The 17549-nt window shown below is 40.5% G+C and overlaps 1 protein-coding gene across 1 annotated transcript; it reads right to left on the bottom strand.

The window, feature by feature from the left end:
- Positions 1 to 2021: 2021 nt before the first annotated feature.
- LOC119697636 (myosin regulatory light chain interacting protein) lies at positions 2022 to 17549 on the bottom strand. The gene is made up of 7 exons (XM_038128622.1): positions 17326 to 17549; positions 16131 to 16321; positions 7027 to 7212; positions 6081 to 6278; positions 5582 to 5746; positions 3741 to 4161; positions 2022 to 3410 (listed from the first exon to the last, which is right to left on the bottom strand). Exons 1-7 carry the CDS (start codon positions 17410 to 17412, stop codon positions 3321 to 3323), a joined length of 1338 nt encoding a protein of 445 aa, XP_037984550.1. The 5' UTR covers positions 17413 to 17549; the 3' UTR covers positions 2022 to 3320.

Here is a 17549-nt window from a genome sequence, read left to right as displayed (position 1 = left end):
TCATCTTCTCCAGATCTCCTACATGGAACCCTCTCCCCACAGGGCTGCTCTTAAATGCTGTTCTGCCCTCAGGAGGTGCATGTCACTAGCAAGGCTCTGGCTCAAATTGATCCAGCAAGTCATACTGTTGTCTCCCAAGGTGAGTTTTTCCCATTTAGGTAGTTGAGGGGGAAATTTGAGACTATAGCACTTTAAAGTGACATTGCACACACCCAATGGGATTACAACAGCTGCTCTGCAATTCTGAAGATAAATAAAAACTGAATGTTCCATGAGTTTTCTTGCCAAGTTGTACCAGCTTTGGGTAGCAGATATTGGTACTAGAGCTGACTTACGTGTGAGAGGTGCCAAATGAAGCTTTGTGATCAATGCTCCTGAGGAAGAAGCGTAAAGGACACACACTCCAGTTACTCCCACAAACTGTGCTGTTGTTTTCTAGTTTGGGATTTTGAGTTTTTTCCCGCCTCTGCCATCCATTGCAACATTCAAAGCATCTTTGAAGAAAAGAACAGCATTTCGGCACACAAGACCTGACTTTTTCTGCAGTATGACTAAATGGCATATGGAATTCAAGATTTCCTATTGATTCCTTTACACTCTTCACAGCACTTGGCAGCTCACGTGGACAAGACACAAGTACTCCTTGTAATAAAGTGTACTCAACCTACAAACGTTGAGCAACACAAGTCACAGCAGTACTGGATGGTTAAGCAAAACTTTCCTAGCAGAGCATGATCAACTACATTTCAAGCAACGCTTCTGAAGAAAGAAGTCTGTGAACAAATCAAAGCTATCCTTGCATTGATTTACATGAAATTTTTTCATACATATAAACCAAGTGAGTCTTTTGTATTGATTTACAACACCGCAGAGGAGGGCTGCTGCTCAATTCTAAGAACAGATAACATAATTTCATTTAAAAAAACACAACCCTCACCCATCAGAGACCCCTCCCAACTGCCAAAGTCCATCAGCCTTCGCTCGTTGCTGCATGCTCTGCTTTGCCAATACAGAACCGGGCTCCCAGCAGCTTCAGGCACAGCCTGCATCAGGCCAGGCTCCTGCCTGCACTCAGACCTCAGAGCTTGGGTTGGTGCCCTGCACAGCCTTCCCAGACTGAACAGGGTATGTTTACAGAAGTCATAGGATTTGGCCAAGTTCCACCACTGCCATACAACCGGTTTCAAACCCTACCTTGATTAGAGCCCTAACTACTGGAATTATTTTTATTAGCAAGGTCTAATTACACAGACAATTTAATTACAAGGACCTTGAGTTCATGCTTGCCTATTTTAACAACTTGATCATGTTGCATGCTTTAAATCAGATTCCTGTATTAACATCTATTTATATTAATTTACAATCCATTTCAGCCCGCTGCCATAAGATAATAGATTAGATGTTACTAACATAATTTGGTTGTAGGCTTGGGACACAAAGAAGGTTTGCTCAAGCACCACTGTATGCTGGTACAATAGCTGGACAGAGTTTTCTTTGAACACACTTGTACACCCACTCCTTCCTTTTCGTAGCACAGCACAGCCCTGCAAGTGCTGAAGCACCACCTCTCCAACAATGTAAAAGGAGTTAGCAAGTCTGAATAGCTCCAATCAAAACATTGACACAAACACATCTGTAACTAAGAACTTGCTAGACAGGACTACTGAAACTCCAGCCCTCTACTCTCTCAAGCTGCATTCTTTAATTTCTCTCATTCCCCTGTAATATACCTCCAGGTATATTGCCCCATATTTGGGGCAATTTACTGTAGAAAATATTCTTCACAAGGTCAATTTGGAAGGCTATGCTACAGTTTGAATATGTCAGCTGTTTTAAAGTTCACTTGTCTGTAACAAATGTCAGCTTTCTTCCCTTCTTTGCATGCACTTTAGAAAACCTCATTACCTCAAACGTGACAATATGTTCAAGACTATAAGCACAAAAATACTGCATTGTGTTTTCACTTTAGTAATGCCTCAGATGAACTTCAGAACAAAAATCAGTCTTAGCAATAACACAAATATTTTTAAAGTCCTTTATTAATCTGAATATAAAAAAGACAGAAGCTGCCTACAATATAGGACAAAGCTCTTGCTTCATGAGGAAACAAAATTTTCTTTACAAAGTGAAAAAATAAATACCCTCTTAGAGTAAGGTTTATATGCTAATGTGTCATAAAAAAGTAGAGTTTTAATATTTTGACAAAATGTCTGTGCAAAGAAACAGATGCATAAACACACATTACTGCTACATTAAGGCAATATGAAAAGTATAGTCAGAGAATTTCAGTAAAGTGACAGTGTACTTTTCTAGCTTTGATTAAGCCAGTATTGCACCCAAACATGGTCTCCAGCTCTCTCTGTACCCTGGAGAAGACACTAGGAAACCAGAACCCAAAATGCCCAAGTAGGGGGGTGGAAATCAAAAACATTTTATTGGGTAAGTAATTTCCTGCTAAAGATGCTAATTGAAGAAAGCATTTAAAATTATACAAAACCCTTAAAGATTAATGGTGCATGTTTAATAGTTTAAAATCAGTCTCCAAAAATAAAGCCAACTTGAAGAGCAGTTACCTGCAGCTTCCAAGACCACCAGCCAGAAGTGGACTGTGGGAAACTTGGGAGTACCCTGCCCACTGAGAGCTGTGAATGAACTGCCGTAGCAGTGCTTCCACAGGACACTGGCAACCACAAGACTTTCCTGACCCACCCTCAACACTTGAAGATTAACAATCTTGTCCTCCCTTTCCAAAGCTATTTTCTCAGAATTGTTCTCTATTTAATGGAATTCTGAGTTAAGCACAGCTGCTTAGTGAAACCTTGTAACTTCAGTTTAAGAACTAATTTTTTTTTAAAAGAGATCTCTCCTCTTAAAAGCAGTTTACTAAAAGCAGAAGCTATGAGCCTTACTAAACTGATATGTGTAAAAGCAAGTCTTACTATTAAAATAAACAGTGCAACTGTACTAAAAAGGATTTAGAGCATGTAAAAGAAAAGGCTGCGTTGCTTTTGCCAGGCACGTCTGCATGTGTACACCACACTTCTCCAAGGTTACCAAGCTTTGTGGCAACACTGCCGTGCTACAAACTGATGGACCATTCTTTAAAGAACGTGACTCAATTACACTTCTACTCTCAGAAGATGTCCCAAACCATTTTGGACATGCTGAACGAAGAATATTTATGTTAAAAAACGCAGTATTTTTTTTTGCTTTTGATCGTGGATAGGTGCCAGAGTGATTGCCTTCTTCACAATCAATGGTTGCATTTCTTATTAGTGCAGTTTGAAGAGTACATGATGCATTTGAAGTGTGTACGTAGATCATATCACAGTCAGATTGAGAAGACTGGTGTGGGTTGGCAAGTACACATGCTGGACATGCTCTACACGAGATCTGCAAACAGGACACGACTGGAAAGGAAAAACATTGGGAAATTAGTTTACTTCGTATTTTGAGAGTCTCTGCACTTCCTGGAGACTTCACATACACAACAACAGCACTTTTTCCATCATCCCATATTTAAGACAGGGTATGGTGAGAAGCATGCAGCTCATTCTTAGCCTTGCCACAAATTACATCAGCACATCATTTTGACAGGATGCTCCCTGAAATTAGTTTGCCACAAACAAAATTTTAGTAGTTTTACTAGAACATCAACACAAACATATTAATCCATGACCAAATATACAAAAATCAAACCTTCCACACAAATCGATAACTCCTAATAGCACTGCATTTACCTGTAACTGGGAAGCACAGGACTTGCAGCAAACTGTGTGGCCACAGGGACAGAAGGTTGAATTTATCTCTTCTTCACAACACACCATACAAAGCATGGACTCCTTCAGCTTGCGCAGCTTCTCTTGCAGGGCTTTTGTTTGTTGGCAGCTGAGACCCTCACAGTTGTCACAGTTCATGCTGCTTTCTGAAGACTTAAGAGGGGAACTTGGTGGGGTTTGATCACTTCTTGAAACAAGATCCACAATGCCAGCATTATAAAGAGCTCGCCTTGCATGATCATAAACTTCTTTTGATGTTCTTTTAATATCAAAGACGTATTTTTTACCAAGATTAATGTTTTCATTCAGAAATAGAGATGCTAGGTGACCCTTTAAGTCTCGACTATACTGCATCATGACAGCACTGGTGACAGTGTCACACCTATAAAGCAATAAGACAAATGCAAACTTGGTTAGTTAATACCAACAGAACAATCCTACAGTAATTTGTTTCCAAAGTTGAAGTAATAGCACTGAAATTTAAGCAAATGAAACCATCTGAGGTAATATTTAAGCTCTTCAATGATATTTGCATGAAAATTTTCCTTTGAAAAGTGTAAAATGGAAGTGACAATTACTTTACTTTACAGTGTCTGGTAAAATGGAGTCAGCCTACGGAAGGGACTTAAAAGAATTATGCTAACAAACAGCAAACAGTTGCTTAATCCACAGTTCAGCCTGGCAACACCTTTTTGCATAGCATTTCCAAATGCTGCCCTAAAGAATTCCAGTTAAGAGTCTTTGGCTCTCAATTTTTATCATACAGTCAAGTAATGTTTTTAAGCCAATTTCCACCCAGTGCTTTATATGCTAGTATTGCATCATCCTGAAGGGAACCAGTGTGGAGTATAGAGAATTAAGGCATTTGTATTTGCCACTGTGCATTTCAGCTACCCTGACCATGCTTGTCACATATTTCAGTGATCCAGTTGAATCTTCAGAAGCCTATTAAGGCATATCACTTCTCTAGGCAACGCAGGAAGGAAAACACAAACAGAACAGAAGGACTACAGCCTCACAGGGCCTAAGGTCCAAGATTTAAGCTTATGGCCAAATGCTTTTGCCAAACCAGAATTCTGCTTAAATTAAAATCAAACTGCAAAGGACAGAAAATTATAAGCAGATACAAAGATCAAGAAGTAACTGAAATTAGTATGTGGTAGTTAATTTTAAGAAAACACTGCTAAGTGTGTTTGACAGCTAGTCTTACTGATCAGTGTTGGACACCACAGTAGGAATGAAAGGGGGTTGAACAGTTGCCCACCAACAAATGAGTATAGCACCCCTACCTCAAGGAACAACAGGACAGAGACAGTGGATAGCTGCTGGCATGGAGCAAAATCCTGAGCATGTGAGCAAGGACAGAGGAACTGTAAGAAGGTTTAAATATATGGGATGGGAAGGTGGCATACAAATAACCTAACAACTGAAGGAGCCAAATAAAGGATCTACACATTCTGAATGACCAGATCTTCCCCACTGCTCTCATTCTCTCTCTTACATAGGAACAAAAAATGTATGTATTGCTTATTAAGTATCAAGGAACATAAAAAGTTTATACTCTGAAATGCTGTTATTCACAGTGGGAAAATTTTGCTTACTTTTCCTGTTACTCCCACCCCACAAAATGCAAAGTAGCAAAAACCTGTTCAGCTTCTGGACTTAAGAGGAAAAGAGAGGCTGCAAAGACAATGGAATTTTGCAGAGTATGCCCAAAGTGCAGTTAGACTGCAGGCTGCTTAAGCACTTAGATCAAACACTGGAGAAGAGCAGCAGCACATGACTCTAGGGGCAATACTGACCTGTAAAATGCATGTGTCTCTGTAATTGCTCTGTAGAGTCCACTTGCTGCCCTTGTACTGATCATCTTAAACAACAGAACCACACTATTACCAGACTCCTTGGTAACAGTCAGATATACATTCTTTCCAGACTGAGTTGCCATCTGAACAACAGGATAAGCAATCCTATAAATTAATGTAAAAAAAGGTTATTTAGTTGTTAAGGATTAGGGCATTTTCCACTAACTATTACAGTGCATTTTCATCAGAAGTTACAATGATTTCTGATGGTAGTCAGCAATGCTGACTGAAGATGCTGCGTCAAAAATATATATAAAAACCAAGATTATTAAAGTCACCACTTCATCTTGATTACAAGCAGGTACTGCCCTCAGACCCTACAACCCAATAGTCACTTTTAGTAATTCTCAGAGCCGTTTTGTGTATTTATGTGAAAACTAGAGGCGCGCTCCATATTTTTGAAAAATTGATCATGCCAACGGTTCCAGGAAACACATACCTGTTGATTGGACTGAAGTCATCTTTGCAGATGGATATGCCTTCAGGTCCAACACCAATAAGGAGTTTTTGCCCTTCACTATCTCTCACTGAGTGCCACTCTACCCCATAGTTCTCCAGTGTTGTAACAATCTGTAGAATCTGGTATTCAGCAGATGCTTGACTTAGACCTTCTAGCTCCTTGTGCTTTGTAATAATGCTGTTGATAAAAAGATTAAGGATAGGTGAAATAATTCAAGTATCTGCTGTTACTGTCAGCAGCTTGTTTTAACACGGGTTTTTAGATGACCTAGTTAAACCAATTAGTAAATGCTCCTGACCTGCTTTATCTGTCTATAGATTTCCAGCAATTATGAACTGGAAATAGTTGAGAATTACCAAAACATCCTGAGAATGTCAAGGAGAAAATACTGTGCATTTGCTTAGAAATGAAAGCTACATGTAATCAAAGCTTTCCAAACACCACCAGCCCCAACATATTTCCCTGAGCTACCACTAAGTTTATAGTTCAAGAAAACACTACAGAAAACTATGACACACAATGTTTCCTGATATTCAGGAGCTATAAAGATGTTTCAGAATTGTGTTTACTTTTCAGAGTAAGGGTATTAAGCCAGATAAATTCCTTCATTCACAAGTACAGGTCTAAGACATACTTACAATTTAAATACCTGTTCCAGGTACTTAAATATATCTGTATTTCCTTACCTACCAGAGTTTTCGTAAGAAACAAACAAACAAAAAAAACGCCTCATAACTGAGTTTGAAAATTTAACTGAAATCAGAACATCAAACATTCGGGTTGGAGATTTTGAGCTCCAAAGCTATTACTGTTAAATTACTCATTTACACTGTATCACCAGCAATTAAACGCATAACAAAATCTTCTGCTGCTGGTCTCCAAAAAGGAGACCAGATCATCCACTAGAGATCATTGTGCTTTTTACCTCTCCAAAATGGTAGTGGTGAGCTCTTTTGCACACAACTCTTCATAATTGTACTTGGCAGTGTTCTGGTTATAATCTCCAAACTTCATCTGCGCCAACAACGCACTAAGTTCAATTGCATGCTCTGAAGAACACTGAAGATTACCAGCAAGAAGATCTTCTTTTATATGCAAGAAAAACATATGCCTGCAACACAATCAGAAACATTTGCTTACACAAATTGTTACACAATATCTGTAATCAAGACATGTAACAAGTAACAGCTATGTTTGGTAATCAAGAATTTGCAATGAATGCCCCAAGCAGATGAAGCCTGGCACAAGGGAAAGAAAAGGGCCTCCATCTTTTTCTTTACTTACTCTTAAACATGAAGCTACAACTGAAGATGGCATCTAAAATCACTACTAAAAAAAATGAGCACTTCACCATCACCCTGAGCATCTCAAGAATAAGAACTGCTTTAACTCCTAAGGCCACTTAGTAATTTCAATTTAGTGAGTAAAATATCAATGAAAGATTTCAATTCGTTTCCCATGTTTACATTTTTGTTGTGACTTACAAGTTATTCTTTGTTTCACAAAAGCAAATTTGGGAAGAGCATCTGAAAACATACACACTTCTGTCATGCAAGAGGGGAAGCCATATTCTCTCTGCACACTGGAAGTGCCCCTGCCACTACAGCCATGGTGTTTTTGCCAGTACAGGATTAACAGAGTAACTTGAAATACCTGAAAAGGCATTGGGGAATGAAATAGAATAACAGCTACGGTGTAAGCATTCATCAGACCAACCTTTGCACTTGAGACCAAGACAGGTTTGACAGCTTGATGAAAATTCAAAAAGCTGCTCTTAATTATCCAATAGGTTACTTGACAGACAAATCAACATTTTCACCAACATTAACAGCAGCATGTCATTATCCCCTATGGTTTGGCCTAACTTCTAGAGATCATCCTTGTTTTCCTTCAGGGGACACAATATAAATGTTTTACTGTTTAAGGCTCAACATATTTATGGAAGCCAGATGGAGAATTATGTCTCACAGAAAAAAAAATCTTTAAATAAATGAAGCCTAGCACCCACATGGATGTGTCTTGGCTTCCACAGGAACACAACATTTACTCTTCTAAAATGAAGTCAAATCTACTTTTCAGAAAAGATTTACTGAAGCTCTGTATTTAACCTCTCATCACTGAAGTTGAAGATGCTAATAAGTGATAAGCTTTCCTTCCAACTGGAATTTTGAATATCTTACATATATTATATTGTAGCATTCTATAATTCCTCTGTACAAGAAGGCAAATAGGACTTTTTTCAGCATTATGAGCAATTACAGAACTCACAAAAGTTGTGTTCTTTCTTACCTCTATTGGTAAATATTGCAACTAAGAAGATACCAGCCCAAAAGATGCCTCATATCCACAACTTTTTGAATCAGGACAAACAGAATTGATATTAAATTATCCTGTAAGCTTTCCTACAGTCCACTTCATGCAAGAATTCACAGCTCCAACACTTCCCTTTGCAAACCATTTGTCATGCTACAGCATCATGCTAGTTGTGATGCAAGTGCTTAATCGCATCACTCTCAAGTCTAAACATCAACCTACACCCTTCAGCAGTTCCAGAGGGGGGGTCTGGTGGAAGCCAATGTCCTCACACTGTGCAGGACACACTTTAGGTGGCAAGAGGAGCAGACTTTCAGACAGAGTTGTGTCCACTGTCAGCAGGTTATTCCTTCTTTAGGCTTTTTTTTTTTTTTTTTTTTTTTCTGAGAGAGAGTCAAACCTCTGCTCCCATGTGTTTCTCCTACCTTGCAGAGTCACAGCTCTTTGGGCTTGGGGCCCAGAAGGGCATATCTGTGGTCTTTTAACATTATTCAGTTGTACAGACACTTTTTTATGCTCAGCCCATAAATCTAAAGAATTCAGTATAAATTAGGAAAACACTAGGGCCAAAATAAATTCAAATAGTAGGCCTTTCCCTAACTCCAATCAATATTTCATAAAATAAACAGCTTCTCATGCACTCTTGATCCTCTGACAATACTAGAACAGGATTTCCAGTCATTTTAAGTACTAATTAAACAATTTCAAAGAAAGATTAGACTTTTTTTTTCTCATTACACAATTACAGCTACCACACCTACATTCTTGTATCTTCAGATTATTTTTCATATGACCGCACTGACTACACAGGGTAAAGTCAAGAGTTCTCCTTTTGCTGGGAAGACCTTATTGACACCTCAAGGGGAGCTGAAAACCAAAATGCTGCTCCTGCAAATACAGATCAATTACAGAAACAAATACAGCAGATGCATGGCTGGTCACATTCCATTACTACAAAGCCAGTAATGGCATAGGAAGACAAATGGGTTTAAGGCACAATGTGAAGTAGCATCACATCAGCTAATGTGCAGTAACTTCCCATAACTGGCTCACATCACATAAAGGAAAACATCTCACAAATACTCAGCTAACTTTGCATTTTTTTGATAAATAGAACAAACAGCACATATAAAGGACAGTTATTGCAAAGTAACTAGCCCTGCAAATTCAGTCCATCTGCACCTAAATAACCTAAACTGCGCTCATAACAAGACAGTGAATGACTTCACACTGACCTGTTAGAGCAGCTGCCCTGAACCAAAGTTCAGGTAGCAAATTCTGTGCTGCCTTTTTTTGTGTGCATGTTGGTGGGGGCTTTTTGTTTGTTTTGACTCTTTAAGTGTGTTTGATGAACAAAAGGCACCTAAAAACTGAAAGACAGTGAGGCTTACAAACACATCTGAAAAAGTGGTTTTGATTAGCCCATCCAGCTGCAGACTGCACTCCTTCAAAGTTGTATAATATCCATTGTAAAATCATTCCTCTTCAAAGGTCCCAAAACATGACACTAGCCACCATCTGATAACAAACACAGGCTTAATTTATTTTACACTAAACTAAACAAAGTCTTTTGATCCTTAAATAAAAAGGCCTAAGAATTTGATTTTATTGCTGAATACAGTCAAGCAGAACTAAAGCATCAGGATCCTTGATGCAGTTCCTTATCTAATTCTGCAAATTCTAAAGGACCTGACAGACTGTCTTGTAGAAAACCTGCTCAAGTATCACAGACACTACTAGTTGCAAGAAAGGATTTATGTAAGTTTTTGTAAATTTGATTGTGATCACTTCATACACAATCCACCATCCTGTCTCTCTCTTAGAACCTTTGGATATGATAAAAAAAATTAAGACTTTCCTCACCTCTAAAGATAGCCAGGTGGTACAGTAAAAGGATACATTTTTTTCCAAGGAATTATTTCAGCAGTAGTATTTTAGACTTAATGGAATTCTTACCTAGCAAGTTTTAGAACAACGAACTGTTAAAACTAAAAACTGGACTATTTTTACATTCCCTAAAGGTTGCATTTCCAACATTGCTGGTAGAAAATCTAAAGTTTGTCCACCATGTAAGAAACTAAATGTTTTTGTTTCTGCATCATTCACACTTCAATTGCACTTGATACATTAATATTACATGTTACAAATTTGAGAAGTAAGTGAAGTCAGACCAAAGGTATGTCTGACTGTTCCTACCCCCTGCCCCAGCCCCAACAGTCTCTTAGCACATTCTGCAGCTTTTTACTACCCTAGCCAAGGGTTCATTTAGTCTTTAAATCTCCACAACTCTGAACTTTGCCCATCAATTGTTGTGACTCCTAGTCATCTTAACACCTGCCAGACATGTTGGGACATTGATCAACTAGTGGCAACTTTAAGGACAATCAGAACTTCCCATGGCACTTGTAGCCAAAGTTCTCTACACGTGACAGCATCAGCGCAGAAGACAGCCTGTGTAAGCCAAAAAAGCCTTTTCTGCCCCTCTGAACCCCATGCTACCTAGACATACCTGTGTATTCAATTGTGGAACATTTCCTCTGAGTTTGGCAGCTCAAAACACTACATAAGCATACTGACTAGAGGGCAACACTAAGTCTGCCAAAGCGACACTCCATCAGTCACTGCCCAGACAGATTTCTTCCTTTCCAGAAGAACAAAGGGCAGTTTTACAATTAGAACAGGAACACAGATTTTCTTCAAGCATTAGCTACACTGGTGATTTTATATTCATTTTGCATTCTTAGTTTTGGATCCATGTTCTGCATATAATTTAAGATTTATGTACATACAAAACACTCAGTAAAATCAAATGTGGTGTGATTAATGTATGGCAGTTGTATGTAAATAATTTGATAGAAAAACTGTAGAGAGGGGAGGTTGCAAGGAGATTTCAGCAGATGGTCCATTTCACAAAAAAAGTATAGCTATCAAACCAAAGCCACAGACCCAGATATCAATCACATTAATTGCTTTTTGCCTCCCTCTGAAGCAATTTATGCAGGCTGATGATACTGAACACTGCTACCAGAAACAGACACCAGTACTTCAATACAATGGAACTCCAAGAGGGGGCAAATCACCTAGCTAGTGTTCATCCAAATGAACTGGCAGTAAGAACTCCACAAAAAAATACTATAAAAAGTACATGTAACACAAGATCATATTTTCTTTTGTAACTCATTGAAGACAATTATGTGCATTAGGAATCAAGGCTCTGCACTACTAGCAGTAGTTTCTACTATTTATTTTAATCAAGGCTAGGGAAACAGAGCAAATAGGTAGCTAAAATTTTTAAGCTCTAAACTTAGCTGTCAGTGGAAGAAGTGACAAACCCCAAGCTTTTACCAAAGAGGTGTCTCCATATGACTAATGACCCCTAGAAGCATAACCAAAAGACCTCATTCTCTTGCCAGACTACTGGCAAGAATCTTGGCATACCTCCCAAGGAACTACCTGTTCTCTTTGGGGTATGATTCCTTACCACAGGTTAATGCTCTTTCCTACTGTGCAGTACATTTACTGCTCTGTAGTCTAAAATCAAAACTAAGAGGCATGATTGTTCTTCCTAAAAATATATTGATAAAGACTTCTAAATCTACAGAATATAATTCTGTTTTTAAAATAAGACAAGGCTACCTTACATTAAAAAAAGCAATGTTTTTTTCTTTTTTATGCTCCTCACTCGTAACAGACTGGAGAGCAGTTTACCAACTGCAATTTAACTCTGACTTAGACAAACAGATCCATTAAACTCACCCCAGTGTCAGTCACACACACTTATATTGCCTTGTAACAAAGGCCACACCACTGCTGCACTGGCTACCCGATGTTCTAGGATAAAGAGCAAGAAAACCATCCTGCTGTATGTCTCTGACTCCTCAACAGATTTAAGGCCATTCTTAATTTCAACTAGTTCATCGACACAACTGGACAACACAGCAAAAAAGTGTACTTTGTAATTATAATTCAAATACTGGCAAACATCACACAATTTTTTAACAACCTCAAAACCAGTAATTGCCACTTTCAAAGTTGGCAAAACACCGCTCTTATGAATGCTTCATGCTATGGTGTGGCTCACTGGAATTTGACATATTTTGTGGCCTACATGTGAATACATATTTGACTTTCAGTCGTGCTACGCAAGACAAATAATGCTGAATTTAAAACCTAAATCCATCATTCTCCCAGGCTGCTGCCGTGCACCATTGGCCTCTTGGGCGGCTCGGCAAACACTCTTCCCGGTAAAAGGTAGGTACAAGCTTCAAGACTCCTGTGCTCCACGTTCCACACCAGCGTGTGGCCGACGCCCGGAGCTCTCTGCCCTGGGCAGGGGTTGCGGTATCTCAAACCGGAGCTGGCTCCCGGGCCGCGGCCACTCCCGGTCCCTGCCCCCGGCACCCGCACCCGGCACGGCGGGACCGCCCGGCCCGCACCGCTCCTGGGCACCTCCTCCCGGCCCCACCCCCGGGAAAAAGTCTCCTGAAAACTCCGATTAGCGAAGTATAATCCTTTCTCTAAGCCCTAGCTCCTTACTGCAATTCAACACTTCACAACATTTGATACGTGAGCCACCCACAAGTCATTTCGTAAAGAAGTGAAAAGCAGGTTTGCTTTTTTCCACCCCTGTTGCACGACCCATCAAAGAAATACAGAAAACAGTGAAAATGAACAAGACACAAGCCAGAGTTATGATCTCGATCTTGGACCATCACATGTGTCTTTAACCAAAGAGATAACAATCCTTTCAAGCCAGTGTGATTTTTCCATGCTAAAGAAAACTTATAGCTAGCTCTTCAAACTTCTCTAAAGCAGCACACTGTTCACATCTCAGACTTGTTTGTAAATCTCTGACAGCAGCAGATTAAATTTGAATGACATTCTTGCACTGAAGCACTTTTATTCCATTGAAAACAATTCTAAACTATGTAATCATGTGGTGCAGTTCAGTACCAGGTAGTCAAATAAAAAAACCTAGAAGCTGACATCCAAAGAAGAATAAACTCCTTTTAACCCTGTAAAAAAAAGTGCAGTAGAAAGGGTTTCTCCACGCAGTTCTCAGATTCACACTTTGTGAACATGGTTTGTTGCCACAGTAGTCAGAAGTAAAATTATAATCTGCTGTCTTGGTGCTCTGTAGCAAGAAGGCTGCCTTTTATAAGAATATTTAAAATTGGCTGCAACCTCCCTCTGGGCTGATGAAGATAACAGAAGCAGAGGTCGATGTTCTGTTGCCAGATCGGCTTTCACAGCATGTAGAAACCTGAACATTAAATTGCTAAAAACAAACATACACCTAAGTTCTAAACTCAAGTGCAAGGCAAGGGTCCCTAATGAAGCACTGCAACTGGGGTTGGCAAAGGCTCCTAAGTATACAGAAAAAAACCTGGTAACTCAGTCACAACGCTTGCCAATATAATCACGATGAAGCACATCAACAAAATTTAGAATTACTTGCAGCTTCTCAGATTTCAAAAGTAGTTTCAACATGCATCTAATTTATATGTAAAAACAGGATCAGAAGCTGCAAGCAAAAGACTGCAAAACTTCCCCAGCATTCTTCACACACAGGACCACAAGGCAACAGCTCTGCCAGAAACAGCCCATACATCAAATGTGGACACAACAGCTAAAGAAAACTAAGGATACCCATCACTTTCTTCAAGACTTTGCACACAAAGATGAAACGATCTGTCAGCTTTAACTGTACTGCTAATCTTTGCAATTCTATGATATATCTATTGATTTTTAGTTTGGCAACAGGTTTACAAGTTTTTAATCTTTTTCTTGATGTTTACACACAAACTGAGTATGAATTCACAGTTACATACATGTGTAAATCCTCAAGCAGACCTAAGCAGAAAAAAAAAAGACACTCTACTAAAACTCAGTGTCAAGAATCCAGGAGAACAGACATTTACCACAGGCACTGGAATTCTAGATCTGCTACATGTGGACTACTGGGCTTACACAACTAAAAGGCAGTAATTACAACTTGACATAAAACTTGTATTTGGTTTTATATATCTCTTCTGATGCCTAAGCCTGGGTTAATTTTTAAAATGTTTGTTAAAAATATTAGTTTCAGATCAGCCTTAACACATAACAGAAAGCTTGCCCCACCTACATGCTTTTAAATCATCTTTACAGTGGAGAAAGACTTGCTGCTTTGATGTAGGTGTATAAACTCTGTTACATTTTAGCTACACAAGCCAGCATTTGAGGCCCTTGAGGCATGTTTCACCAGTTCAACCTCTCTATTAACTTCCACCTCCTGCCGGGTCTTGCATTGACAGTGTTGAAGGCAAGGACACAGACATCTGTAAAAGCCTTGTGAAGTTGAACAAGCATTCATCAATGATAGCATAAAAATGCCACTTTGAGGTTTCCTCAGATTTTCACCCTGATTTGCTTTGTGAGCGGAGACACATCCGACATGCTCAGGGTAATCTCTTCTGCCTCATGAGGTACGAAATTGTGTGGCTCCTTTTGTTCGACATAAATCCCATTTGTTATTTGGTTTTATACTTACCAAGAATATTTAAATAATAGTTTCTTTAAGGAAAAATACTCCACCATATGCCATGGACAGCAGAAATTATTTCCTAAATAAAAGTATATCAGAACTGGAATTCAGTTTAAATGCATTTGCCTAACTGAAACTACTATCCTGGACAACCATGGTCTACCACCACAGCATTCTGAAAACTTCAACCATATTGATGAGCTGGAACCACTGCCCCCCAAAAGCCTCCCTCCTACATATTAGATCAAAAAATAAACTCAAAACCTTTTTCCTATGAAATAAACATCAAATCAGACTGTCAGCCTCTGACCAAGTTCTTTAGACATTCTGTGGAAATGCACCATGTTGTACTCATAGTCTTAATTCTGAAAGTACTAAGTTAACTATTCTGAGAGTAACAAGTTCAGGTGAATAGTGAAAATGGGTTTTGGCATGATCATACAGACAGTAGATTTCAGTTGGCCCCATTCACATCAACTGTACTATCCAAAACTAACAGGAAAAAGTAGTTGGAAGGTCAGCATTAAATACACAAGTGTACAGCATTCCTTAAAGGTAATTCCATTGCAATTCATGTGGTAATCAAGCTCGAGGAGTAAAAGCAAATGTACCCTACTAATCTTTGAAGACTATTTCTTCTGATTTAATAACAGTACAACAATTTGGTTAAGAGGACTTGCCACAGAAGCAGCCAGACAGCTGTTTCTTCTGTAGCCTCTAAGAGCCTGTAGCTATATGAAAGTTACTGTAACATAATACCAGACAAAAAGGAATTCAGCAAGTTTTTTTGCACTGTGGGAGGAATTGTTTCCTGCCTTTCTGTACTAGTGGTTCAGAATGACCTAGAGTAACACCACAGAAGGGAGGTTACTATCGGACACACAAATACCATATAAAAAGTTTGCTACTAGTAACTTAGTTTCTTCCAGTTCCAACACTAAGTGCTCACAAAATTACTCACATTCATTAGTTACTGGCAGCTACACGAAGCTTAATGTTGCCACTTTCATTAATTTTTTCTTAAAAAAAGCAATAAACTTCAAAAACACTTATATTTTAAAGCTACATAGGAAAGTCATAAAAATTACCACATGATAAAAAAATAAAACCAGTGTGCAATCACTTTTGTAAGTTACAGAAATTGAAAACAAAATATTAAATTAAATGCGCTTGCAACCATATTTACTTACCTTGTCTGTTCCTGTAAGATAAGATGTGGCTCAACAAAAAACTTGACTCTCAGTTTCAATCGATAAGGGGCTAAACCATCCATCTGCTGGGAGATCCTGTTCCTCAAATTCAGCCAGAGATTCTCCCCTTTGCTGCCAGTGAACTGCAGTCCAAAATAATCAACTTCTATAATCCCCAGCCTTCTGCAAACCTGAAAGAATAAGATTCTTTACAATCAGGCTACATGACAATGAAAAGTAACATCTGAAGGGTCTTTCAGACTGCTCACTTTAAACGCACACACAAAATCCTGCTGTTAGCACCTTCATACAAAGGCTTAATCACTTGGATTTTAGGTTGCATACAAAACAGCCCAGAAAAACGCACAAAGCATGAACTAGGAATTTCTCCACTAGCCAAAATATACATGGGCTTCCACGGTCAAATTTCACCCCTAGGACAGTCATTTCAGAGGGTCAGCGGATTTCTACAAGAGGAGAATATCTGCTACTTAATCAACATCACAGCCAACAGCACTTGCTGGGCAAGGAGGAGTAAAGAGTACAGTCACCCACAAGTTTTATTTAGGTGCCAGCAGCAGACCGGACTGTTCGCCTGTGTCCCCCCAGCATCCCCACGGCAGCCACAGCGAGGCGGTGATGACGGAAAGGCGAGAAATGCACCTGGACGGCAGCTCCAACCCGCCCGGCCCCGGATGCAGAGGATTGGATGCAGTGGGTGCCACATCCCCTGCCTCTGGCCCCACTCCTGTCCCCTCCCGGGGACACTTCCAGTGAGATTCAGTGGCGAGGCCCGGGCCTGCGCTTCCTACGGGAGAGGGGTCGGAGAGCCCCGTGGCGTGGGATGCAGCACCTTCTGCATTCAACACCGAGAAGGGGTTGGGGAAAAAAAAAGGAAAAAAAGCCACCGGAAAATAAAAATAAGAAACCAAAACCGTAAGGGAAGCGGGGAGACTGCGGCGCTCCCCGCCCCCACCGCCGCGGCCGCCCCCGCACGGCCCAGCCCCGCGCCACCGCCGCCCCTCGCCTGGCGCCCGGGCCCCACCGCGGGGAGAGGGCGGCGGGCTGGCAGGAGAGCCGCGCGGTCGCCGGGCACCAGCGCTCGGCGCTGCCCCGTGGCCACGGCTGCGCTCGTCACAGCCCCCGGCCCGAGCGCTGGCACCCGGCGAGCGGGCGGCGGGGAGAAGCCCCTCACCTGGTTGAGGCAGTCCTCGCCGTTGGCTTTCGCCTCTACCTCCACCTCCATCACCACCGCGTCCGGCCTGGTCACATAGCACAGCATGGTTGGGGACAGCCGGTTCCGCTGCTGCCGCCACGGACACCCGGAGCGGCCGCCGCCGCTGTCGCCACGGGCTGAGCCCCCTAAGTGTCGCCCCCCGCCGCCGCCCGCACCTCACCAGCGCCCGTCCCGCGCCCCTC

The sequence above is a fragment of the Motacilla alba genome, chromosome 2 (genome assembly GCF_015832195.1).
Source record: "Motacilla alba alba isolate MOTALB_02 chromosome 2, Motacilla_alba_V1.0_pri, whole genome shotgun sequence".
NCBI classification, from domain to species: domain Eukaryota; kingdom Metazoa; phylum Chordata; class Aves; order Passeriformes; family Motacillidae; genus Motacilla; species Motacilla alba.
This window is presented reverse-complemented; position numbering and strand designations above follow the sequence as displayed.

Bases quoted from the DNA above. Each gene is read 5' to 3' on its own strand.
- LOC119697636 (XM_038128622.1), bottom strand. From the start codon at position 17,412: ATGCTGTGCTATGTGACCAGGCCGGACGCGGTGGTGATGGAGGTGGAG. The intron at 6,279-7,026 runs GTAAAAAGCACA...TTTTATCAACAG, and splicing joins ACCACTACCATTTTGGAGAG to CATTATTACAAAGCACAAGG. The intron at 3,411-3,740 runs GTAAATGCAGTG...TTTCCTTTCCAG, and splicing joins CCTGTGCTTCCCAGTTACAG to TCGTGTCCTGTTTGCAGATC.